Here is a 27933-nt window from a genome sequence, read left to right as displayed (position 1 = left end):
CTCAATGAACCCATAACCACAGAAGAAGTGGGAATGGCGATCTCAAAGTTCAAACTACATAAATCTCCAGGGCCGGACAGTCTGACGGCCCAATTGTATAAAATATTAGCAGCAGAGCTCACACAATACCTCACTCGATTATTCAATGCAAGACGATGGGTCAGCAGTTTCTAAATCTATGGCGGAAGCAGCAATCACGGTTATCCACAAACCAGGGAAAAGCCCACACAATTGTGCATCTTATCGCCCCATTGCCTTGCTAAACCTTGATGCCAAGCTCTTCTCTGCCATTCTAGCCACGTGAATTGATACAATAATGCCCACGCTAATCCACCCTGATCTATCAGGTTTTATAAAGGGGAGGCAGACACATAACAAGATCTGTAGAACTGTCCACCTAATCGAAAAAGTCTCTAAATGTAATATTACTGTTGTTTTAGTGGGTCTGGGTGCCGGAAAGGCCTTTGACAGGGTGGATTGGTCGGTTTTGTTCATTACCATGCAAAAATTCGGATTTGGGCAATGATTTATCAACATGGTCCAAGTCAATTACACGCACCCACAATCGAGGGTGTAGGTTAAGGGGTCACAGTCACCTTCTTCGCCTTAAGTAGAGGGACAAGGCAGGGTTGTCCGTTATCACCGCTTCTATTTGCCCTGAGCATCGAACCCCTCGAGGTCAGGTTCAGAGGTAACCCTGAAATAAAAGGGATTCCCTTTGGTGGCTCGGAGTACAAGGCCTCACTATTTGCGGACGACATCCTGAGGTCTCTGATAAACCCATTCACCTCACTACAAGTGCTCCAGAGAGAACCAGATAAATTTGAGGGGGTAGCGGGGTTTAAAGTCAATCCCACAAAGTCCTTCACACTAAATCTTACCACTCATGAGTAGGAGATACAACAACTACAGCGTCAATCTGCCTTTCAATGAGCCAAAAACTCCATTCAGTATCTGGGAATCCAACTTACTCCGAAAGTGGAGAACCTCTATGAGGTCAACTATCCCCCAATGCTGATCCAAATGCAAAACGATCTCAAACGCTGGAAGCCACTCTTCATATCTAGGTTAGGCCGGATCAATGCTGTCAAAATGATGCAGCTTTCAAAATTCCTATACCTATTTCAGGCACTCCCAGTAGAGCTCGAACGCGAGCTACTGCCCAAACTACGCTCGCTAATAACTAAATTCATATGGCAGGGGGGAAGAGCCTGACTCCCCTTTCATGTGTTACGTCGCCCCAAAAAAGAGAGGGGGTGGCACTACCAGATTTCTCGATATACTACAAGGCGGCCCAGCTGAGAGTACTAGTGGAATGGTCTCTGATAGAATCTGATACACAGTGGCTTCACATGGACAGGGCAATATTGGGAAGATCGATTTGGGATATTCCGTGGAGGCCGAAGAAAGAGAGACCTGCCAATGCATACATCAGCACCCCCACACGCACCATGCTTAAGGTTTGGGATAAGGTTACAAAAGAGGGGAGGCTGACTTCCTTTCCATCACCATGCACTCCCATTCATTTTACCTCCAATTTCCCTCCAGCTGCGAGGGAGGGTCCATTTGACGTATGGCGGGAGGGGGGATGTCGGAACGTGTCGAATATGTTTCACAACTATGAAGTGCACACATTCAAGAGTTGTAAAAGAGAATTTGAGATTCCACAAACAGAACACTGTCACTATCTTCAACTTAAACATTGGATTTCAGGACCACAGATGTGGGAGGCGGACACAAGGGAATACATACTGATAGAGAGGTGGCTACAGAAGGCAGGAACCATGAAGGGGGCGATCTCCTTTCTATATTTGTTACTACTTTTGGGAGTACACGCCCCAAGTGCGCGATACAAATCTTTCTGGGAACATACAATTGGGAGGGACATCTAAGAGGATAAGTGGAAACACTTATGGTCAGATATTGCCAAGAACCACTCGGTGACTCTAAGAGAGGCCAATTACAAGACCCTCTTTGATTGGTACCTTTATGCCTCTAAACTCAAGAAGATTTCTCCTGATGCCTCATATCTCTGCTGGCGTGGGTGTGGTCTCCTGGGGACCTCTGCCACATTTGGTGGGATTGCCCCACTATTTGGCCTTTTTGAGAGGAGATTCTCACTCACATCAAAGAGATGCTGGGCTACCCAATCCCGACCTCTATTGCGGAGGTGCTTCTGGGCATCAGGCACCCAGAATTAGAACACCAGACAAAGGTAGACAAAGCTATAATGTGGACATGCGTGGGAGCTACAAAAATGATGATTGCAGTGGCATGGAAGAGGACAGAGGCGCCAGGGTTGTCACTTTGGCACGCAGGTCTCTGTAGAATCCTAACAATGGAGAGATTAGCAGACATCTTCAGGGAAGACCATAAAACTTTGAATACAAATGGCGCCTATTGGTTTCCTTTCTCTCAAGTGGGCTCCCCTTAGCAGTGTGCCTGCCTGCCATCCGAGCACTTCACCTATTCCAGTTCTAAATAAGGTCTCACCGCCTGATATCACCTGTTCAGATACACCAGCAATCAGCTAGGGTCTGTGCAATCGACCAGGACCCAATGTGTTGTACTGGGGCGGCTCCGCTTGCCTGATGGAGTGTAGACAAGGGATCATCCACCACCAGGGAAGAGGAGGGAGGGAGGGGGTTGCACTGGGAAATGGAGGTTTTTAATAGTACAAAGGGGAATGTTTTTCTTTTCTTTTCTTGTCCTGTTTGCATGCTGTTTCTCTGATATTACAGTACAAAAAATTACCCTGACACGAACGAGGGGAGGGTGTATGGAGGCCCCATATCTAGAGAAGCTGGACTTTAATTTAGAGCTATTTCACTGAACGAGGTACACTATGCCAACCCTCTTTGAGCCTTATTGTATTGTGATACTGCTCAGTCATGATGAATAAATACAATTTTGACAAAAAAAGAGAAAGCACAAAAGAGCCAATGGTAATCAGTATGAATCATAGAGTTGAGTTTCTATAGCAACGAAAGAATTTAAGATGCTTGCCAAAATATTTGCTAAAAGAACTGTAAAGCTTCTCTCAAATATAAGTGGTGCAGATATGGGTCAGCTAATGAGTGTTACTGTACAATTACTAATAGCAATGAAGATTAAATACAAGGATTGATTATGGCAGCTCTTGTTTGCAAAAGGATGGTTGCAGAGTAGAATGGTCATCGTATGTAGCTTGGTTAGATCACACTGCTTTATTTGTATTTTGATATGTTTAGTGACTTGCTAAAGGAGAGTGCCCACTTTTCTGTGTTATTATGTGATACAAAACAAACATGGGCTCAATTTCCTTTGTTGCTTTTATTGACTTCAAAATCTCTGGGTGGAAAAAGTAGAGGGTTTGGGAAGGATGTATTTAAGGCTGTAGCATATGACACTAATGAAATTGACCGAAATGGAGTGTGACCATCCTGCCTGCTGGCGTTCTCTCTTTTGTCTTTTTTCTTTGATATCAGGTGGAGCCCAACAGAGGATGAACTAACTTAAAACAAGCACTGGCAAAACCAATAGGTCGGACATGCATTTTTACAAACCAGTCCTATTGGCTTTGCCTCTCCTTGTACGTGCTGCAGTTTATCACCAAACAAATATGTACAAACAGTTTAACATACAGTTTGTCTAACAATATATGTGTTTAGACAGAAGCCACCTGCATTTTTAATGCACTAAAATAAATCCCCAACCAACCAGGAAAATAAAAAGAAACTGTCTTTGACTGCACTACTGTCTCTATATCTGGACACTTAGAGGCATATATCATTCATTTGTTTGCTGCAGAAGTGTGCGTAACTGAATGTCTGTCAGTACTTCAGTGATGTAACACGTACTATGTTTATCATGTCTATCATGCTTCCCGCCTCGAGCCAACTGAGCTATCCTCCCTAGGGCGTACATCTGTGTTTCTCCATACAAAGAGCGTTGGGGATAAATTCTGCCCCCAGCGACAAAGACATCAAGATAAGATGAGGAAGGAGTGTGACTGTGGTGACTGTGGTGAAGAATGGCCAAGTGATGAGCAGTTAAAGAGGGATAGGCATTCAGAGGATGCAATGACAGATGAGAGCAAGCATGTTGGAGTGGCTTAATGCGGCATTCAGACACAATTGATGCAGTCAGATATTTCTGCAGGTAGTCAGCAGGTCAGTCAAATGTATGTGCAGTGGCAAATAGCAGTGGGAAGTTCAAGGCGGAGAGTCATAATGGGTGAAGCTGCAGAGTGTACACAGCTGATTGAAGAGGATGTTAGGGAGTACAGAAGGAAGTAGACAGGCACAAGGTAGTTTTATGGAGAAGAATAAGGTTAATGGAGGCACTGATAGGCTGGCAGTGCACATTGGGTCTGGTGGCCAGGCACTCACATGACGCAGGATGTCAGAAGATGCAGGCAACTGTGGATGTAAGCAGTCAAATTGTGCAGCCAGAAGTGTATGTAGTGTTTTTGATATTATGCGCACCAGGACGCTTGCAGTTCTGGGTGGATTCTAAACAGGAATTAAGCAGGCTGTTAAGGTGTGGTTATTAAAGTCATGATGCAATGTGCACAGTGTGTGATCGTATGCTGAGGAATTAAGACGAGCTATGTGTGGCATGTTCATTTGCTTTCTCTCGGGCTGGGGCAGATGCTACAACTGACAACGAGCAGGGGATACTTGCCCCAAAGAAACAAGGCTGCTCTCCCTGAAAATTTGCAACGGTACAGCAAACTGCTCTTGTGTGCCACATGCGCCCCAAATCGATGCAAGACAGTCTGCGGTTCCCTTATGTGAAGTCATAATCTCACTCCAGCCCATACACAGCCATCGAAGAAGTTGAAGGCCCTGCAAAGGAGCACATTCGAAAATCCCGCCGGAACCCGTTGGTGAGGTTGAAAGAAGAAAGACTGTGCCGCGCCGTAACACAAAGCCATCATCCATATGAAGCAAACGCTAAAGGCAGTAAAAACTAGATATGAAAACAGAAATGTACTTACTAACACAAGCAAATGAAGTGCTATACGACCTCAAAATTGGACGAGACAGCCAGACCCAAGCCACAGGGGTGTTGTGTGGAGAGATTGCCAGTCCCACTTTGCGTGAAGAATGCTGCCTGAACAGCATGTTCTCTCAATGGCGACAGAAGATAGCGCAAAGTATGATGCTGCCGTCTATCTGAAACCACCACAGACATTCGACACAGCAAAGAAGCGGAACATTTGGGCCAGGTGGGCTGCATGGATTGAAACATTTGATGACTTCTTTGATGCACTAGAAGACGAAGACAATAAGAAAATGATTAAATATTTGAAAAATCAGGTTGGTAATGGATTGAAAGAAGTGCTATAGAAAGTCTCACAAACTGATGCAACATTGTACCAAAAGAAAAAAGAAGCGCTGGTAGCTAAATTCAATCTGATGCTGAATTTCAACTATGAAAGGTACATCTTTAACGAAGCATGACAACAAGCTGGTGAAAAGATGAATGATTTTGTTGAGAGACTTGACGCACTTATCAAACACTGTAAGTTCTGTGGCTTCGATGATGACAAAGTCATGCACCTCAGATTCATTGTTGGTTGTCCTTCAGACTCTTTCAGAAGACGCATGCTGTTGGCGAGCGGGGAAAAAACTCCGGAACTCCGCGAGCTCTGTGGTGAGCGGAGTGTGGAGTGCAAAAAACTCTGCAAACTCCACTAACAGAGCAGAGTTCACCATTGTTGTTTCATGGCTTAGGAAGACTCAAGACAATGAAAGCGCATCTTCACATCAATGAGGACATTCGCCCTGTTGCCCAACGGCACAACTGAGTCGTTTTTCACCATCATTTAACGCTCCACCGTTCCTACTCCGTGGGTTTCACCCATAGTTGTAGTGCCAAAAGTGGAGGTGGAGTACGCATTTGTGTTGATATGCACCAGGCCAACAGAGCAATAAGAGAGAAAGATATTCTGGTCCCACATAGTGGACATGATCATGCAGCTGAATGGAGCCAAAGACTTCTCCCGTCTGGACCAGAACAAAAAAAGATACCATCAACTTGAACTAGAAGAGAACTGTAGGTACATTACTACTTTTTCAACTCCTCTTGGTTTGTTCAGGCAAAAAAGACTGAGTTTTGGAGTAGCTTTGTCTGTGGAGATATTTCAGGATGTTATTTGCCGAATAATTCAACCTGTTACATTTGCTTTCAATTACAGTGACTACATACTGGTGTTTTGGGACAACACAAAAGTAGTATTCCAAGGCTCTTACAAAAGTGTGCCAATTACTTGCTCAATGCAGCAAAGTGTGAATTTCACAAAACCAAACTTAAATTCTTTGGGCACATAATCTCTGATGGGGGAATGACTCCTGACAAGGATAAGGTGCAAAAACAACAGGTGATGGACAGAATGCAGGCCAATGTCGTACATTCACGCCAGTACAGAGATATGGGCCTAAATCCATCGTTTTTTTGCTCACCATGCCAATCCTGTTTGAACCCAGCCATATGCAAATCAATCTTGACCCTGTGCCCCATGGGAACAGTCCAGCCCGAACTGCCAAGCCAGGTCCTCCCTGGACTGGAAACAAGCATCCTAGGACCAGTTTCGGACTTTCAGCCCTCATCAGACAGGATAGCTTGATTCCAGTGGCATGTAGAGGATAAGGTGCAAGCACTGTCATCTGCTTGCTCCCCACAAGATGTAACCATGCTGGGATCCTTCTTAGGAATGACTGGTTATTGCTCAAGGTACATTTGTGACTTTGCTACAGTGAGTGCCCAATTGAGAAACTTAAAACAGTGGACTGTCCCATTCCAGTGGTCTCCTCAATGTGACCAAAGTTTCAAATAAATAAAACATACGATTGAGAATGCAACATGACTGGCCTATTTTGATCCCAAGTCACATACTGAGATCACAGTAGATGCCAGCCCGGTGAGGCTGGGAGCAATCCTTGCTCAACACAATGGCCATTCAAATACCCAGAGACACATTGTGGCCTATGCCAGTAGAAGCCTGTCTGAAACAGAATGTGTCTACTCTCTGCCAGGGAAGGAGTCTGGCTGTAGTGTGGGCCTAGGAACATTTTCATGTGTTTCTATATGGGAAAAGTTTCGCTATTATCACAGACCACCAGACGTTGATCATCATCTTTGGAAATCTAAAAGCTAAAATGCCCCCTCAAATTGAGCAAGCAAGAGTATGACTATGTAAAGGTACAAAAGCCAGGGAAAGACCGAAACCCTGCAGATTCGTTTTCGTGACTACCGCTCAATCGCCAAAGTTCGACATTTAAAGTGGCTGAAGAATATCTCAACATTATAGTGAGGTCCAGCACACCAGTAGCTCTATCCATTGGACAGATTATTGCTGCTAACAATGCAGATGAAGAGATGCTCATCCTCAGAGACCTCATTACAATGCAATCTTGGAGGAAAGGTATTCAACCTTTTTCTGATGATGCTGAATTTCAAAAATTCAAAAATGTACAGGATGAGCTATCCGTTACCCAAGAGGATATCATTTGAGAGGCTTGAGAATCAGGATACCCGAGAGCCTGAGACAGAAAGTCATTAAGCCAGCCTATGAAGGACATGTGGCATGGTAGCCACCAAAAGAGCCCTAAGGGACGGAGTGTGGTTTCCTTGCCTAGATGACCAAGTTGAGAAAGAGTGCCATCCTTTGTAACTGCTTATCCCCCAATGTGACACAGCATCCACATACAATGTCGGATCTTCCTGTGCATGTCTGGGAGAGAGTTGCAGTTGATTTCTTTGGGCTTTTGGAAATGGACATCACCTCATGGTAGTCGCTGATGAATACTCACATTTTCCTTTGGTTGAAGACTTATCATCTACAACCCATGACAAAGTAATCGAGCAGCTTGTTGACATCTTTGCAGCGTGGGGCATCTGCGTTATTCCCAAATCTGATAATGGCTCGCCTTTCAATAGCAAAGAGTTCAAGAAGTTTCTTGTTCTACTCAATGTCAAGAATCAAAAAAGTACACCTCTCAGGCCCCAGGCCAATGGTGTTGTTGAACGATATTTGGGCACCCTCAAATGAGTAATTCAGCGAGCATCAATAGAGTGCATTGGGCATTGATTTAAAGTTAGTCACATGTCAAGGACTTGACTTGAATAATAAAGCCACCTGAATAATTTTGCTAGATTACATATCATGTTTTAATCTTTCCCAAAGTTTTATTTCATCCACGCATGTGGGAGGACATAGCTTGGATCGCATTTTCACTAATCATGCTGATCTCCAATCAGAATACAATTTGCCACTTGAGTGGTCAGACAATAGGGCGTTTGATTTCTGCATTTGTCCAAGCTCATAGAAACCAGCCATTACATTTTGTTAAGGCCAAGTTAAGACAGAGTGGGCTTGGAATAAAATCAGCAAGGAAGATTTGATTCATATTTAAGACTCCTCTCAACCATTGCTGAGGGGTGATTCCAATGTGGCTGCTGCAGGCTACAAGAATTGGATTAAATGTACAGCTGATAAAGTAGCTCCAGCCAAATCTAATAAACATTTTAGGACATACCCAACTGCACCCTGGTGTTTGCCCTAAACTAAGGAAGTTGAAAAGGGAATGCAGAAAGCAGGAAAGAGTTTGGAGGTGTAATTACTCCAGGGATGAGAAATAAAGAACTAATGCAGGCTTATAAAAACAAGATTATTGAAGAAAAAACAATGTTCTACACATAAAGGATTAATAGGGCAAGAAAATCCATCTTAGAGCTATTAACAACAGTTCAAGCACTGGACTGCATAACTCCTAGTAACATGTTAGTACCGAACCAAAATTTCTGCAATAACTTGGCGAATTGTTTTAAAAACAAAGAGGAGACTGGATATAGGGACTTTAATGCCATCATAAATACTAGCACCCCCTGTGTTGTATACATCTGGAGAAGAAAAATCTGCATTGATAAATAGATATAGAATTGTATGCAAACATGATTTGTCAATAAACTCAATTATTTTCTGGATTTTAATACATAATTCTGCAATGTCAATTCCTCCCTCAAAAACTCAAATAATTTCTATAATTTTTGCATATCCCTTTGTGTCTCTGAGCCTCCAAGCTTAACATTTGAGAAAAAAAGAGTTTGTGGGAGGTATAGAGGAAGCGAGAGTTAGCTAGCAGTTTCTGTTTTTGCACCTTCCTTCTTTGCATTGCTCTTTTCTGTATTCCCTATGTCAGTTGCACTTCTATTGTTTAATGAGTTTCTCTGTATGCCTCTTTCTCCACAGCCACCTCTTTCTCTTTGACTGTCTGAATATTCTATCTATTCATGGGCTTTTCTTTTGTTGCATGTCCCTTTTTATTACTCTCTTTCTCCATTCACCTATTTCTCTGTCTTTATCTCTTTGGTTTGTTCTCTCAATTGTAGGACTGCTTTGTCCTTTTCCCAGCATCTTTTTCTTCATTCTCCATTGTTACTTTCTCTAGGGCATTGCACTTGTTTGTTGAGCCCGCTTGTGCTTCTTCTTTACCAAAACTCATTTTTAGGTTTAGCTTGCGCTGTGCTTGTGAAATCTCTTGTAAACTACAAATGAATTAAAACTGGGTTTAGACCCTGCCCCTTGTTTACCATTAATTAGCATTGCTGGTTCTGACATCACTCTTGTTCCCTTGCATCTAATTTATCAGAGCCTCGGCCTTGCCTAAGCTACCTCAACGAGCTTCCTGTGTGTCCCTGCTGTGGAGCATGGACCAAGTACAGCTTCCTGTTTGAGGCCAGTGCCCTTCCACTGGCCACAGGCTCCTGCAGATACTCTTTTTTTACTTTTTACATGCACTCTTAGACTGCATGTCTAAGCAGTTCCTTTCCTTCAGCCCTGCTCTCCTCCCACTGTTGCTGCTCCCTCCCTCGTGTTGCTTTCCCCCAACCTTCTCCCAATGTCCGTTGCTGCTTTGAACCTCCAACTGTATGTGCTTTCCCACCCCTGCCCACCTCCCAATGTCTGTGCTTGCTTTCCCACCACCCGCTCGCCTTCCTCTGTCCCTGCCATCCCCCTCCAGTCTGTGCTTTATTTCCCACCCTCAATCCTCCCTCTGCCTGCTTGCCCCAGTGCTGTTTTTACACATATTGCACAGCACCATGTGTCGCTGTGCAACATGGCTTAAAGAAAACAAAAGTCTTTTTTTTTACTTTAAGCCATGTTGCAAAGCAGCATGCGCTGCTGTGCAAAATGGCAAACAAATTATTGACAAAGCCAATAGATGCTGCATAGGTGAAACCTATTGGCTTTGCGATTAGTTGTTGTACAATGAAAGCAGATCCTACTTTCCTACAGTCATTATGTTTGCTGAGCTCCAAGATGGCTCCAAGCATCTACAGTTTAGCATATAAAATAAAATGAAATGTCACTTTTGCATTTATAGTGAATTTTCCCTAACCGCTATATATAGTTGACACATTTCTCATATCTTTGAAAACCCGTTTTAGAAAGTAATTTTGAAAAATCCCAGCTTAATCAGAAGAATTTAATTATGAACTTGTGAACTGCCACAGTGTGGATGGAAGATTCTGGCTGATGTAACAGCCACTGTTTGTCAGGAGGGCCTGCAGGCGTCCAGCAGGTTTGAGTGATGAGCAGAGGGAGAACCCATTGTGGCATTAGCGAAAGGTTAGAGCTTCCCTCAGGTGCATTTAGAAAAGTTATACTGTGGCTGGGGTCAGCTTATAGCACCTGCTGCCTTTTGATATTAATGCAAGCCAGCTCTGGTGGGAATTTCAAGCTTGAAACACGTGGAAAAAAATTGGCCAAAAATGCACAGGCATACTTTCTCACCTGATCTAGCTAAGCAAAAAATCTGAAGGTACAGGTAAACACTGTTGTAGCTGCTACAGATACATACTTAGTTTAGGACTCAGGGCACTTTACCACTGCTAACCAGTACTAAAGCGCCTGTTCTCTCTCCCTAAAATATGGTCAAATTGGTTTGTACCCAATTGGCATAATAATTTACTTGCAAGCCCCAATGAGAGATACAGAGGTGTTGCATAATGTACCTGAGATACAGGAGTCTCCTGTGAAGTGGGGTAAGCCATTTGAAGACTTGTCCTTAGAGGACAGGAAGCATGTGTGGTTTACTGATGGATCAGCCAGGTATGTAGGGGCTAAAAGGCACTGGATGGCGGTGTCAATAAATCCTGTCTAATGTTGTACAGTGATGAATACCCCCACTTTTTGCTGGTGTCAGTATGCTTTTTTTTGACTGGAATGGCTGGGATCCTGCCAATCAGGACCCCAGCCACTGTGATGTACACAGGGGTCTCCCATAGACTGCAGTATGTATTATTCCATTTGTGGGAGACCAATCAAACTGTGACTACAAGCCTGCCATTGCAACCTGTGTAAGCTGGTGCTAGCACCACTTACAAGAGATTTACGTTTCCTTATATCTGAGGTCACTGCACTTAAAACCTATAATTCACCCTTAAGGCAGGCCTTTCAATCCTGAAACAGGGGGTTAGGTTATAAGTGTGAGAGGCCCTTGCATGAGTAGGACACCCCCTAAGACTCCAGAGTGGATTCTCTAGGCTTTGTAAGTGCAGTCAGCCATTTTTATACATATAGTGGCCACGCGTCATTACGAGTTGGCTAATTATATATTGGCTGTGCCGCACCTGGGCATCTTTATCAAACACGTTGAAATCTTACCCAACACCATTCCCTGTGTTGAAGGTAGGATTCCATGCACTGGGGGGCTCCTCCGGGAAACCCCCAGTACTCCCGATAGCAGCCATCCGTGGTTGCCAGCAAGCTAGTGCAGCTGCCGACACCAGACATGATTCTGCCCTCCTGCTGCTGAGCCGAGCTTGAGCAGGGTAAGGTAGAACAATAGGTTTCCTGCCACAGGGAGGTGAGACCTCCCAGACAGGACTTACTGTATTGGGCTGAGGTGGGGTCTCTTTGAAGGACACGTTTTGTGCCTCTTTGCATACTCTAGTTAGAACCACTTCTGGGAGCCCTAGGCTCCCCCTCTGGCGTGAAGCTTGACAAAGGACAGGAGAGTACGCTCCCCTCTGTCCAGCCCCTCTTCTGAGAGGGACTCTTAGGTCGTCCTAACCCCTTTCCTAGGGTAAAAAAGGGCTTACCTGTAGGTAGGTAGGTCCTCAGATTCATCGTGGGACAAGACTCATGACTGAATCCAACTCACTCTTCGACTGTCTGGACACTTTGACTTATCTAGACTTTGACTGGAACTGAGACTGCATCACAGAAGAATCCTGCTGCACCTGATCTCGCTGTTCTACAACTTTTCTTTGTTGTCTGCGTCTGTGCTTCATCCGGGATCTTCAACAGACTTGCGGGCATTAAGGACACCCAAAGTAATCTCCCTTGGAGTGAAGGAGTCCCTCCCCTGCATCTGCAGGCACTGCAACAAAGTTGACTGGCCTGCTGCTGCTGACGTCCCATGGACTTTGAAAGGCTCAGCAATACAAGTGATGGTTCTGCAAATCCTTCGAGGCCTGACCTGTCCTCGCTGAAATTTTGAGACAAGTATCCCTCGTCAGAACCGCTGGGCCCGAACCCCTGTGCACCGTGTCAACTTGCCATTGCCAAGGCTTGTAGGGTCTGGACTCCTGACATCTGCGGGCTACAAGAAGCTCCAGGACTCTTCATGCCAAGATTTTCATCTTTAGAGAGCAGCTCGAGGTCCACTTGCGACTCCAATGTCTTCATCCTGTGGGTCCTCGCGAGGGTCTTCCTTTGTTTCAGTGGGCTCCCCTGCTTGCTCAGGATCTACTTTGACTCTCCTGCATTGGTGAGACCCTTGGACGTTGCTGGTTCCAACGTTGCTCCATCTTCATTTTCGACGTCTGTTGCTGCTGCCAAGGCTTGTTGGTGCTCCCACCAGACACCGGCCCTCTGGTTCTCAACTTGCAAAATGGGACAGTTGGTGCATGGCTTCTGGTCTTCCTCAGCAGTACCTGGTACTCACAGCTGCAGTGACAAGGTCACCGTCATCACTTCTGCATCTTCCGTCATCGGTGGTCATTGCTCTTCCATGTCTTCTGGTCACCTCTGAGTGGCATAGACTCCGTCTCCTTTGCTTGCAGGTTCTTTTCTTCAAGAATCCACACTTGGATTCCACAGGACTCTTGCACAGTCTTTGCCAGCGGCATCTTTACTGAAGTCCTCCATTGTGGTCTACGGCGGTTTCCAACGTCACTTCGCACCTATGCACCCGGCATCCCTGGCTTAGGTATACTGGTCCATGGACTATCCACAGGTAGGTTTACTCTCCAACCTTCTGTCATCCACTGGGTTTCTTCAATGTCCACTGGGAAGGGTCCCTCCTTCTTCTTCAGAACTGCAACCACAACTTTCCCTTTGACTTCTATTGAGTATCCAGTGCAGATGTGTCCCACCTTGCACACAGCCTCCATGGGGTTCCTGGTTACTTACCTTGGGTGGTTCCTTGTGTCCCCAGCTCTTCTGAGTCTCCTGGTCCAAGTCCTGACTTCGGTCACAGTTCGCATTCCACTTTCTTAGTATATGGTTTGGTCTCCGCCTGGAGACCACAGTGTATTGCGCTTACTTATCTGTTTACAATTGAAGTATTGTGTGCATTTTGTTGATGTCTCCAGGTAGGAGATATACCAATGTGTTAGTGAGTGTTGTATAATAAATAGACATATTTTTATAACTACACTGTGTGGTTCTTTTTCACTTAAACTACACTATATAATTAGATCTGGTAAACAAGCTGCTTAACACTCCTTCTGGACTAAGCCTGAAGGCTGCTCTGCACAGCTTTCTATGTTTGTCTAAGACGACTAAAATCACCATAAGGGTTGTCTGGATTAGTGCAAGGTGCTTCACTTAAATAAGTGTGCACCATATACTAAACCACCCTCCTACAATGGCCAATTTCCTTCTAGATGGTGCTTGGAAGAGAGTTCCACAGTAAGACTGCTTGGCAAAAGATGGTCCTGCCATCAATGAACAAAGTATTGAATATTAGCTGGTGACTGCCAATGGTCGCCCAAGGAACAAATGGTGGGGACTATGACTTTTGCCAGCTGATAAATAGGGCCTGATTTACAAAAGTAAAAGTAGACTTTTTTGGAAGTTAACTTTTTTTGGGGTATTCACAAACAACAAGTTTAATTTTACTAATAGTAATTTTACAACTGTGGAGATTTCACACTAGAGGCAGAGACTCTGCAAATAATAAGATAGGCCTGTCCTAACTTTTTATGTGCGGAGTTCTCCTGACTGCTGAGTCTCCACAGGTGTAAAATTACTATTAGTAAAATTAATCTTGTAGTCTGTGAACACCCAAAAAATATTAAACTTACAAAAAAGTGTAAGTTTACCTTTGTGATTTAGGCCCCTACTGAGGCAGCTTGCTTTCAGCACCTAAGCAAAGAAGTGAAAGTGGTATCATTGTGAGGCATTCTGCACACTGCACAGGCCTCCTATCCATTGGTCAATACTCATGTTGTATACTGCTAGAAGTTAAAGCTGTATCTTGCATGGAGATAGGCCAATGCTTGGCAGGGCCCATCCTTCCCCCTCTGCTGCAGCTCACAATGTCGTAGCCAGCCTGCTAGGAAAGACGAACGTTGCTGCTCCTGCTACTCCTTTTGGGCAGCACCAATGTTTTAAGTGGGATAAAAAACTGAGCCTCTAAAATGGGAGTGGCCAAATAAGACTGACTAGGGATCCTTTCTGAAATGGGTGGCCCATGTAATGAAGGGCGTGGCTTAAAATATATGAACCAAAACACATGTGCTTCACAGCATGCCACCTGACCAGTATTTCATAGGCCGGGCAATGAACTCTGCTTCGTTCACAGAGTCGATGATTTTTCCGCACTCCGCGCTCTGCGGAGCACACAGAGTTGCAAAAAAAAAAAAAGCGGAGTGGAGTTTTTTCTTCGCTTACCAACGTCAAGTAACATATATAGATAGACATAAACAATCAAATCTCTTTAATCAATCTTTTTGGTGCTTTTATTGTTCAACCTAATATTGTTCTTGGATACTGGGAACTTTATCACCAATGTCAGAATCCGCGCCACCAGTGTAGAACCAACTGCAGTCACTGATGTTTCAGACCCAGTCCCTCCTTCCACCGTTAAATCGGATGAACGATTTTTTAAGTGACTAAAATGAGAAGAGTCTCAGGTAAAAGACTTCCCAGGGTGTTGGGTCCCTTGGTAGACACCACTTGATAAGGTTCTGCATCAAGTGGAGCATCAGATTTTCTTCTCCACATCTTTTGTGCGACCACTTAAACTCTTTCTTAAAGATGATGTTCTTCACACATCGACTTTGGTCAGCTTATGCTTTCAACTTTTGTTTGTTCAACAAGTTGTTCTCATGAGTCGCTTTCTCATCTTTCTTTCTATGATTGGTCCTTTGAGGTAACTTGATGTTTATTGCTCTCCTGAACATCAATGTTGCAGGACCTTCACCAATAGTCAAGTGGGTATTGAACGATAAGCTCTCAAGGTAGAATTCAACAATGTTTATAAATCGTGCTTCTCAAGAGTAGCATGCTGCAATGCTTGCTCAACAAGTCCATTGGCCTGCACCCACAAAGGTGTACTCTTCTGGTGCTTTATATTCAAATGCTCCAAGAACTCTTTAAACTCCCAACTTTTGACAGGCAGGCCATTGTCAGACTTCGTTATGGCTGGAACACCCCATGTCGATAAGATGCCATCTAGAATTTCAATGATTTGTTCTTGAGTATTAGTTGAAAGATCTTCAATTAATGGAAATCGTGAGTATTCGTCCATAACTACCAGCATTGTCGAATGGACTGAAAAAGTCAATGGCTATTCTCTCCAATGCATGCTTTGGTAGATCTGACATGTTCAAGGTGTGGTAGTTTTGTTGAAAGGCAGTGGCATAGAGGACTGGCCTTTAATTCCTTCTCAACCTTGTCATCGAGATAAGGAAATTAGACTGTCTCAGAGAGATTGTTTTGTGGCAACGATTCCATGATGCCCTTCATGGGCACTTCAAATATTTCCTGTCGCAGACTCTGCGGAATCAGGGTTCTCGACCCTTGTAGGCTAACACCCGAGTTATGGTCAATTCATCCTTGACATTTTTGTGATTCACCATCAATGGTGAGCGGTAGAGTGTGTTGGTTCCATGACTCGTTTAATGATATCCTTCAGCTTTAATAAGTCACTATCATGGCTCATGGCAGTGATAATCTGGGCTAACAAAATGGCAGCTGGTGTGTTAGATTTTACAATGAAGTTAATACAGGCCTCAGCCGTCTTGGATGGAGTACTGTGACCTTGTATAGGCACTCTAGAAAAGTAGTCCGCAGACTTCTCATCCTTTCCTGTACAAAGCACAATGGTACAATTATACTTAGGGCTCCTGGTTTTATGGTATTTATTTTCTTAACATTTCCGTCTTTCAGCCACATTTATTTTTTTCCCATCTTATTGGTATTTATCCATATTTATTTTGTGTTTCAAGAATAAATCTCAGCTGTAAAATGGTATATTTCTGTGTTTATATAAATCTTTGACGTGCACTCGAACATGGATGCCTGTTACGATTTAGCAAACTAAGCAGCCACGTATAACAAAAGACTACACTCACAGGTACATGTAAGCATCATATTACAAATATATGTTAACATTTGACTGTATTTAAGGAAATCTAATCATGTTTTTTTAACCCTTCATGCTAACTGCCTGCTCAGCTGTTGCCTAGACTTTAAGAAACACGGCATGGAGAGTTTCTCACAAGAAGCACTATATTTAGTATTTTTCTGCTTTTAAAAATAAAAACAGACCGGAAACACATTGTTTTCTTTATGTATTTATCTGTAAAATTCAGTAAAAACTGAAAACCAGAAGCCTTCCTTATACTCTTGTAACTGTAGTGCCCATCGTTCAATGTGAGGAGGGATTTTGGCCTTTGGATTCTCAAATACAGTCGGTAAAGCTTGATGATCAGCTACCAGTGTTTTCCATACAGAACGGCATGGACATGTTCACAAGCCCATACAACAGGAAAGCTTTCTTTTTCAGGTTGTGAATAAGCAGGTTCTGTTTGGGACAAACTACTAATTACATATGCCACAATATGCCTTCAAGCATTTGAGTTATCTCTGTACAGTGGAAGGATAGCACCTAACACGACTGTCCTAGAGTCAACAAAAACCCCTGTATGGAGCTTCGGATTAAAGTATGCCATTTCAGTAGCATTCTAAATGGCTTGTTTGATTTTCTTAAAACGTTTCTTACATTTATGTGACCAATGAAATTAAACATTATTTTTCAACAAGTCTCAGCTGAGCACTTAAAGTGGCAAAGTCTTTCATGTATCTGGAACAGTAACTGACCATGCCAAGAAACAAATGTACCATAGAAACATCTTGTGGGGGATAAGCATTTGACGGCACTTGTACTTTAGCAGGATCTGATATAATACCCCCATCAGAAAAGATATGGCCAAATAATTTTAGATTTGTCTGATGAAACTCACACTTGTCTGCGTTGAAAGTCAAACCTGCTTCAGCAAGTAAATGACATACTTTTGTAAGCTTTATTGTGTTTTTTTGTGTAGTTCCAAAAACCAATTTAGCATAGCTGTAATTGAACGTATTCATGACAGGCTATATGATACGTCGAATGATTGTCTTGAAACAGTTCTGCAGCACGACACACCAAAACTCCTTTTTTGCATCGAAACATACCAACATGTGTAGAAAAGGTTGTAATGTACCTGCAATCTTCTTCAAGTTCTAACCGATGATAACCTTTTTCTTAAATCAAGGCAAGAGAAGACCTTTCTACCATTTAATTGCGTTATCATGTCAGCAGGGTGTGGACCTGGATGTTGTTCTCATTCAATTGCTTTGTTTGCCTGATGCATGTCAATGCATATGCCTACAGCTCCTTCCCTGTCCTTTTTGCTATATAAGCGTGGGGGGCACAGCTGGGCATATACAGAAGTCATTCGTAGACTGAGCTGACATTTTAGGTGTGCTTTAGCTTGAAGGCGCCCAATGATTTTGTTGATGATCAGTACTGCAGCTAGAGATATTTATGGGGGTCCTACGGTTCATAGTCTTACTTTTCATATAATCATTCATCCGCTCTGCATGTTCTGGATACAACCTCAGTAGGTATAAAATAACCTAATTGTCAACATCTGGAGGAACGTGCTGCTTTCTGTAAGCACTTTGATGTTCTTATTCATGGGGGACGAGGTACAGAGTTTTCACTGGGAAGTTAATGTCCACACTCTACAGCTCTTCCAACCCTTGAGCTGTCACCCTGCTTCTTAGAGAGACCAGTCTAGGCAGGCGGGGAAGACAGCCATGCAACTGAGCGATCTACCCAAAAAAACATGTGTTGCTAGAGGAGTACAGCACGCGCATTGAAATGTTGGGGGGACTCTGAGAGCTTTCCATGTGCATCACTCGAGATGCTCACAAACACTCCTATAAACGCAAGCAGTGAAAAGTGTGCATGAGCACATGTTTACATTGCGCATGAGGCACCTTGTTTTGTTGGTCTAGCTTATATATTGTTTTTGGCAACAGGGCTTTTATTACACCAGTGCAAGGGTATGGGGTTTATCGTCATGCGTGGGAAATTCTGCACAGGGAAACAAGACTCATTTTACATGCTTATATCGGAATTCACTTGTTTGTTGATCTGTCAAGGGAGACTTTTATAGGTGATGGAAATGCATATTGTGTAGCAACATTCTGCAAACTTGTTTTGTTATGGTTTTGCCAATTTAGTTTATTAGCAGGAAAATGATCGCAGTGTTTTTGCGGATGTAACTGGTAGTTAATTAGGGTGGGCAGAACTCCATTGAAAATCGCAGCGTTTCTATGTAACTCCGCAGAATGCCACTGATTTAAAACGACGCGAGTTCCACCCACCCCTAAAAATGTGCCTTTTTTGGGATATGTGCCAGACTTTTCACTTACTTTCTCGAAAGCAGACTCCATGTCCGTCAATTGACTTACTGAGACTTTTCTTTGCTTTTACACTGAATTGACCATTCACTTATTTGGAGGTACAACTTATATTGATCTTATCACATTTGCATTTGATTGATTATAGATGCTGATTATGATTCTGAATAACTAACCATTTTGACTTCTGTAATGATTCTTAATTTTAAAATAAACCTTTACATGTTTTACTTTAGATTGTGTCAAGTGAAGGTTTCTATTTTAATTCTAGGGCCGCTGCCCTGTGGTTCTCGCACATCTGTGATCCTACGTATCAACCCTTTTCCCTTTTTAGTTAAAGCGTAGACAATAAATATATCAATACATGAGGTTAAATCTTTTTTATGTTTCACTTGCAAATTCTTTGTACAATACCAGATAGTATAAAAAATGTTAAACCTCTTTAGTGATTAAGAGATGAAGTAAGTTAACACTAGAGGGTTTGAGTGCTATGTGTGGAAGGTGAGTTCTTGGGCTCAGGGCACTTGGTAGGAGTACCACCCTTCCTCACTCACTCCATGGGTCTAGTCTGTCCATTGACCATCTACTATTTAGTTTTGATATTTCTGGGCTTTAATTGCCAGGATTGTTTGGTGCTGCCAAATGGCCCCAATCATCAGCATCAGTATGAGCCTGAGGAGTCGCATCTGGGGGATGATCATGGTCCAGCAAGTTATGGTGATCAGCAAGAAAAGCAGCCACTATTACTCAAGGTGCACAGGGAAGAAGGAATTGGGGGCATGGGAAGAGAAGAGTGACTCCCAGGAGGAGAGACGTGCATCTCAGGAAGAAAGACAAGAATTGTGAAGGAACCACCAGTGTTGTCATAATAGATAGCAGAGAACCAAGAAAGGGAGACTGGCACAGTGGGAAGGAGGGACAGGAGCCTAGACTGGATAAATATGCACCTAGGGAAGATACAATTGTGAATCAAAGTGAGAGGCAGGTGTTTAGTGTAGGGAAAGCAGGGGCAAACAACCCTACACTCTGGTAGGAACAGGGCTCTGGGAGGCAAAAAGAGACCCGTGGTTCCAGACCCAGGATTTCAGGGTCTGCAAAGATCTGACCCAGTTAATACAGGTGTGGAAGCATTGGACTTGGCAGATCCTTATCTGGTTAAAGTGTGGGCTGTGTTTTTTGGCAGAGGTCCAGCGTGACTCCTGTTTGCCCTTCTTCTACAGAGCAGGGGAACATATAACTGTCTCCGTAACATTATTCAGCCCTGCTGGGCTCTCCTCCCATCCCACACACCCCTGCTTTCCAACCCAGTGTACTTCTTCCAGCGTTGGCCTCTTATCCGAGCTATAAGGGTGGATTTCTTGTGGAAAAGTGGCTGGCATGCACGCGTTTTCTTGTTACTCTCTAATGCACAACTGAACTCAGACAAAACTGAGGTTCTGTTTTTTTAATAAAAAAAAACCCTCTTCCATTACTCTAGTGGCCATCTGAGTTGAATCCTCCGCCGAAACCTGTGGACTCGGCTAGGAACCTTGGGTTCCTGTCTGATAAAGAGCTATCCTGCAAATCCCAAATTTATCAGGTTGCTTCTGCCTGTTTGGTAAACTGCACATGCTCTGTAAAATCCTTCACTTTCTCCCTCTGGATTCTGGTCGGACCATTATTCATGCCTTGATCATCTCACATCTCGACTACGCAAATAATCTGTATGTGGGGGCACCAGCATATTTGATCAGACGCCTGCAGATCGTTCAAAACTTGGCAGCTAGGCTGATATGCAACATCCCATATCGCCATTCGATTACACCCCACTTGAAGAAGCTTCACTGGCTTTCTGTGATCAAACCTATCCAGTTCAAGTCTCTTTTCCTAGCTTTTAGAGCACTTCATGGTCATGGTCCAGCCTATCTTAGAGCTCGACTCGAGCACTCGCAGTCCAACCGTACCCTTATATCAAAACATCTCCGCCTTTTGGCAACTTCCTGTTTCTGCCGGTCCAGAATGGGTGGCAGAGCTTTTGCAGGGATTACTGCCAAAATCAGGAACAGCCTGCCACTCTCCCCGAGTATGGCCGAGTCTGAAAGTATTTTCAGATATGTTCTGAAGACCTGGCTGTTTTCTAACCCTTAGCCCCCTACTGGTACTAGCAACTGCTGCTTGTCTTAGCGCCGGGCAGCCACGTTGGGGGTAGCTGTGCACTTTATAAGTTTCTTAATAAATAAATACAATGTATGTGAGTGAAATAACTTGCGATGCTCATCAGTTGATGGGGGATACCAGCCAGAATCTGAAAATCCATCCTCAAGTATTCGCTCCCCAAAAATCCACCAATTCATGAGACCGTCTAAATGAATGATCAAAATTATTTCACTGTGATTGATACAGCCAGTACATAATGTGAAACCCACACTACATAATAACCCAAAAAATATATGCTAAAGGTAATGTAAAGGACTTTCTCTGCTTCTTTTATTTCCGAGATACCCATCAACACTTGCATCTCACCAACAAGCGAATGGAAGGATATGCATTATATGATTGATGATAATTGTGCTTGGTAAATATCCAATAACATTTGATAAGCTGTACAATGCAGTTAAACATACCCCATGAGGTAGGATTCACAGATAAAATAAAAAGGTATATAGGGCATATAAAGAGATTATTGAACTGCCATGGTAACATGAAATCTTCTGCTATGGCTTTAATCACACGAAGACACCATCTCTCGAGTTTCAATGTCTCACTTCCAGTACCCTACAGGCAGTCCTGAAAATGCAGGCGATTTGTTGAAGGCGATTTTTGGGGTGTTGTGCTGCATGGAGCCCACTTCTTCTCTTTTCACACTTTTTTCTGGTTTTGGAGTTTCTTCATCTCTTTTTAGGGAGTAACTTCCATTGCTGAAGATCCTTACATAGGTCAAAAGAAGATAAGAAAAGTTATTATTTAGCAACAGAGTATATGAAGTATTTATAAAAAGAATGAGCACCACATGATATATAATAACAATATTAAATCTAACAGATATAGAAGGGGATCCCCGATTATGAATCTGATGATTCCACGTGAAAGTTAAAATTACACTTAAGCTTTTAATAGAGCTACATATTTACTGCATCACATTTTTGGTTAATGCTGGACCTACATTACTGCAGTTATAGCGTATGATATAAATTCAACAGAAATTGAAATTTTACAGCCATTAGCACAATAGGACACACTGTTCACAGAGGCAACCTAAGATTAATCTAAGATCCATCTATCCATCTATCCATCTATCCATCCATCCATTCACCCATACATCCATCAATCCTTCCTGCCTTCTTTCCTTTGAGGGACCCTACAACCTTGACCATAGATTCCCTGTTTCGAGTACTTGTAGCGCTTGCAAAATGCTCAAGACATGTACAGGATTGTTCCAAATGAAGAACACTTACTGCATTGATACCACTACATTTTTATTCAAGGTAACCCTCCAGATGCATTTATATCAACCAACAAATATTATCTGGTACAGCGTCTGCGTATGTCTGATTAAATAGTTCTTAATTGGTGGAAATGAAACAGCTATGGAATGCTGGAGTTAAATCAATCGTAGTTTCCTCAATGGCTGTTGTTCTGCCTCTTGCAAAACTATCTTTATTGAGAGCCATTCGACTAACCTCCGGGCCATGTCAGCAGGACCGTTATGTCTTTCCTAGTAACTATGCCCAACCACACATCCTATACCCACCTCCAACATTTAGGCATGCTTTCAGTTCACAACACTTACCCTCTTTCAAGCCATAAATGATATGCTTAAATTGTGCTAGAATATCAGTGCCTAAATATCATATGACCAAAATATATATGGTGATATGTACCGAGCAATTTGAGGTCGCAATTTACAGTGTTTGTGACTGCAAATGGCTTTTTGCTCTGTACTAAACCCATTTTACACATCAAAAAACATTTCTGACTGACAAAATGGAGCATACAGACCTATTCTGATTTGCAATTAGATTGGAGTGCGATTTGAGTGTCCTCTCCATTTGAAATTTGGAATGCTAAATATCAATAGTTTGGGTCAGAAAATGAGCCTTTTGTTTGGTCGTCCCCCAATTCTTGAGAATTTAATTGCTGGTTTCTAGCCTCTGCACACTAGGCAACTTCTGTCCAGTGCCCAGTGTATGTGCTCTGACCCGTAAAACAAGAAGAAATTGTCTAATCCTTGATTGGTGTATTTAACTCTCCTACAATGCCATATTATATAGAGCAGAAACTGCACCTATGTCATGGAAAGTTACATGTCACCTGTGGAGTGCAGCACTTACTGTGCCGTCCACAAGTGTGACGAGAAAAAACATGACTTCAAACCTGCATTTGAAGCTTACTACTAGAGTCTAAACCAGATTTCAGCTTTGTCGTCATATGTGGGATTTGTGATGTATTGATTTTGTATGTTCTGTATCATGTTATCTCTTCTTTGTTTCTTTACAGGATAGTTGTTTAGTTTTTCTCACTTGTAGGTCTGTTATTCATTCACAGTCTCTTTGCCAGTGATTTAACTCTGTGTTTGGTGTTGTTAACTTTTCTTCTTTCTAGGTCTTGTTCTGTTTTGTGATTTTTCGTTTATTATATATTTGTTTGTTGCTATTTATTGTGATTTCACATTTTTCACTTAAACATTTTTTTTATGTAAAAAAAAGAAAGTATTTATGGAAAAACATGTTTTGTACCAAAAAACGTAATGATTTTTAATATGCTGAATAAATAACTGAGACTCCAGTTTTTCTGTGGGTGACATGGTTAATATATATGGAGCTACAGCCCATTAATATTTAGGATTGAGGGATTTTCCTTCATGTTTCTTGTTGTAAACCTGCTGTTCGAACTGTTTAAATAACCCTTTTGGCTCGGTAAAAACCTCCCTTTAAAATGTTAACAAGTCACCCCTTTGTAAGTCTTGTACCCCACAAGGTATGATGCATTGTATTCAAAAGTGGGACACTGACAAGGCTTTAAAAGCTATTTTCACTCTGACAGGCATAGCTGTCCTATGCAGAAAAAAGAGTACATATTAAAATATGAATACTGTATCTCTGGATTGGGACCACCTACAAAAATAATTAAACCACTATTTTTAATATATATTAATAATCCAATTAAATTGCGAAGTAGGATTTTTAAAACATATTAACAAAAATGAACTTTCCGAAAGTTACCCTTTACTTATCTGAGATTTCAAAGGCTAATTAGTCTCGGCTAGCTTCCAGTCTTTCTTCAGCCTTGAATGAGGTGTGAAATTCATCCAGGAGCTACTCGATAGATTGTGAAAAACAAATGGGAGTGACCCCACACCCAAGAGTAGGGGTACCACTGGTAAGTAAAAATAAGAGGATTTCTCCTGGGGCTATTAGAATCCCCACTAATCAATATTAGCGGTGGAATGTTCCCCTATTAGATAACTCTCATTCGACTATATCATACAACTATTCCTGACCAATTCAGTTCCTCAAAGGTGATTAAGTGACATCAAAATAACAAAAAAACTAAATTAGAAAAATACAATTTGTCTTTAATAAAATTGATAATGGTATATTCTACAACATTCATAAAAATTATATATGCAAAACAGTTAAAAAGTCCTATTGACCAGTCATTTTGACTTGACATATTGGCGCATCATTGAATGTTACATCCAAAGAACCATACGGGTGTCTCCCTTGATGAAATGATTAATGGACACCTGTTCTCATAAAAAAATATATACTGAGTTCAATATGGAGTAACCAGATCAGAGATGCTTTTTACCTGTTTTTGCACTTCACTTGGTTGCTAGCTTTCAGACACTTAGATTTGTTAATACAGTGGTATATTTTTTTATATATTTTTATATATTTTGTCTTCTTAATTTTATGTCAAGTCACACTTGGGGTCAAAGGCAACAATGGAAGCATCCAACATGATCCCAATCAGAAGCATTGCTGTTCATCTACCTGATGACCCAATCCTGTGATGGAGCTGTACCCACATGATAAATACATAATAAACTAGCAATTTGCCCATGTCACCACAGGGTGGTGCCAGACTAAAATATCAGTCATAATGTGGCTGGTTGCTAGAGTCTGACATCAAAAACATTGAGAAACGTAGATATTATTGTGATCAGTTTATCAAGTCCCTCTGACTTGTTTTCCATATTTTGAAGCAAAATATCTGGTTATCACTTTTTGATCATTGTTGTACAAATTGCTAAACTATTTAGAGATAGGCGGCTCCCCATCTTCTGCATGGGTTTTCTAAGTTATTTATTTGCAACATTAGCAAAGGTTTATGCAAACTTGAAAATGTGTTTCTTGAAAAAATTTTCATTAAGGCATACAGTGTCAGATTTGAGCCACTTAATTTTTTGTTTGACCTTAAACACAAGCTGGGAACCTCCACTTTTGCCAGCAGCCACGCCATCCAACTCTGTGAGTATCACTGTGCACATATGATGTGGACACACCTACAAAGGCTTTTAACCCCAAAGGTGTGTTTCTGTTCGAATGCAGGTCTGTTAGAATCAGAGGCACTGGCTAAAACGTGTTGATCAGAACAAGCAGATAGGAAGACTTAAGAAGCCTGATGCTACTGCACTAGTGCAAAGAATCAAATAAAACATGTGACACTAAAATGAAAACAGTCATATAGGACCAGATGTACGACATTCAAATTTTGCATTTCCTAAGTAGCGAATCCTCAGAAGTAGCTATTTAGGAATTGCAAATGGAATGCACGAAATTAGCGATCTCCTAATAGCAATTCCTACTTTGTAGCAATCGCTATTGGGAAATAGCTATTTAGGAAATACTAAACCACTCGTTCCTATGAGCCTAATGGCTAATGGTTTTGCATTTCCTAATTTGTGACTTCCTAAATCCCCCCGAAAAAATTGTTGCACATGTAAAGCACACACATGCCCTCGGAGCCTAAAGTACTTTAAAAAAAAAAAAAAAAACAATTTTGGGGTGGGTTTTAAAAATTGCACATGGTTACCATCGCCTTGGAGTTGATGGTATTTGCATTTCCTAAATGTCAATTTCGGATTTAGGAAATGCTTTGTACATATGCTTAGAAACTCGCAAATAGGAAACCACTATTTGCGATTTCCTATTTGGTTATCACAAAATGTGATGTCTATGGAGTAGAAATCGCATTCTGTGATTCACAAACAGCATGAGGACTTAAGGAAAGGCCATATAGCATTTCTTAACAGCCCGAAATAGCGATTCAGTCCATTAAGAAATTCTAAATGATTTCATACATCTGACCCACAGTGATTAGTTTTCAGAATAAACAGACATCTTTGACCCTCCCTTGGTATCAAGTAATACAACTTGAAAGGATAACACAATGGTAATATTTAGTATATATACACACACTGAGACAAATCAAAAAGTACTCAAATATTTTTCAACAATTATATGCCCATCAAATTAGAACACAATATTTACTGTGAATCTTGCTTGTTAAAAATAAACTTATGGTAATTTGTTTGCTTATAAATATATGGAGTGTTTACTGAATTAGTCGAAATATGAAATCTCTATCCTTCTGACATTTATTTATTTATTTATTTATTTAGTATATTTGTAGAGCGCAAAACCTGTCACCCAAAGGGCATCCTGGCGCTTGATCTAGAACCATAGACTTTAACAAACTCAGACCATTTATGGAAACAGGTGGGTTTTTAACGCTTTTCTAAAAGGAAGGTAGTCCTTGTGGCTTCTCAGAGAGAGTGGCAGGGAGTTCCATGCATATAAAATCTCAGATCAGCAAAACAGATCAATTTGAAACACAACACCATAAGCGATCATAAAGGCACGTATCCCTATGAATATATAATGTTACATTTATTCCTTTGAAGGAACAATTATACATATATTAATTTGCCCAGTTCCCACAGACCCACAGTGATCAGATCATCAAGAGCAAACTGGAAATGACGATGGAATGTGATAGAGTGGAAATCCATTCCACATTAATGTGTGTGCAAAGAGCTGACGTATGAAACAGTTCTGACTGCCTCAAGAAATTAGACTAGGCAGTATGGCCACCTCTCCTTTAAACATTGCCTTTGAACTGAATGCAGATTACGATGAAATAAATTAAAAACAGAACTAGTACAATAAAATGCTGAAGGAGCACAAAAGAGCAAAGGTTTACCCAATCTGGCTTCCGTGCTGGTTTTAGTACAGAGACAGCGCCATTAGAGGAGGCGGACTCAGTGGGATTGGCGCTAGATTCAGGGGCATCAGCGATGCTGGTGCTGCTTGATCTATCAGCAGCGTTTGATACGGTAGACCACTCAATATTAGCTCTGCGTCTTTTGGACACTGGGGTTGAGGGTACTGCCCTCGACTGGCTGAAGTAATTTCTTTTTAAGCTCACTCAAAGGATGGCTCTACAACCATATCAGTTTGACCATAAACACCTATGATGGGATGTATGACGTTACAACGCATGCTTTTACCACGCATGCTATTACAACGCAGGTTTCACCATGCATACCATTACAACGCATTACACTTGGGGGTGCTGGATAGTGAATAGTTTAATTTACTATTCCAACTCCAGTCCCCGTGGACACTAGGGAAGGTTTTGGATAGTAAATTAAACTTATTCCTTATCCTAGAGTGCCCCCCAGTGTAATGCGTTGTAATGGTTTTTGTTGTAAAACCTGCGTTGTAACAGCACTTCGTGGTAAAAGTTGCGTTGTAAAGGATGTTCCCCCCTATGATGTGGTGTACCACAGCGGTCGGCCTTAAGCCCATTGCTGTTCAACATATATTTGGCCCCTTTATTTGCTCTTATAGCCAACTGGGGCATGAAAGTGATTTCCTACGCTGACGACACCCAGTTGGTTTTCTCCTTTAAGGATAAGTCAGAAGATTCCTTCAGGAGCTTTAAGGGTTGTCTCAGAGACGTTGCTCACTAGATGAATAACGACAAACTTCAGCTGAATGCCGACAAAACGGAAGTGATGTTCTTTGGTA

The 27933-nt window shown here is 42.1% G+C and overlaps 1 protein-coding gene across 1 annotated transcript in view; it reads right to left on the bottom strand.

The window, feature by feature from the left end:
• Nucleotides 1-21365: 21365 nt before the first annotated feature.
• LOC147709458 (uncharacterized) overlaps nt 21366-27933 on the bottom strand; it is an 85112-nt gene continuing 78544 nt past the window's right edge. The window contains exon 4 of the mRNA XM_086925487.1: nt 21366-21822. Coding sequence (XP_086781613.1) covers nt 21794-21822 — 29 coding nt within the window. The 3' untranslated portion in view covers nt 21366-21793. The remainder of the gene's footprint in view (nt 21823-27933) is intronic.

Source organism: Lissotriton vulgaris, chromosome 6 (genome assembly GCF_964263255.1).
Source record: "Lissotriton vulgaris chromosome 6, aLisVul1.2, whole genome shotgun sequence".
Lineage (NCBI taxonomy): Eukaryota > Metazoa > Chordata > Amphibia > Caudata > Salamandridae > Lissotriton > Lissotriton vulgaris.
Note: the sequence above shows the minus strand (reverse complement) of the source record. Positions and strands in the feature narration are given on the sequence as shown.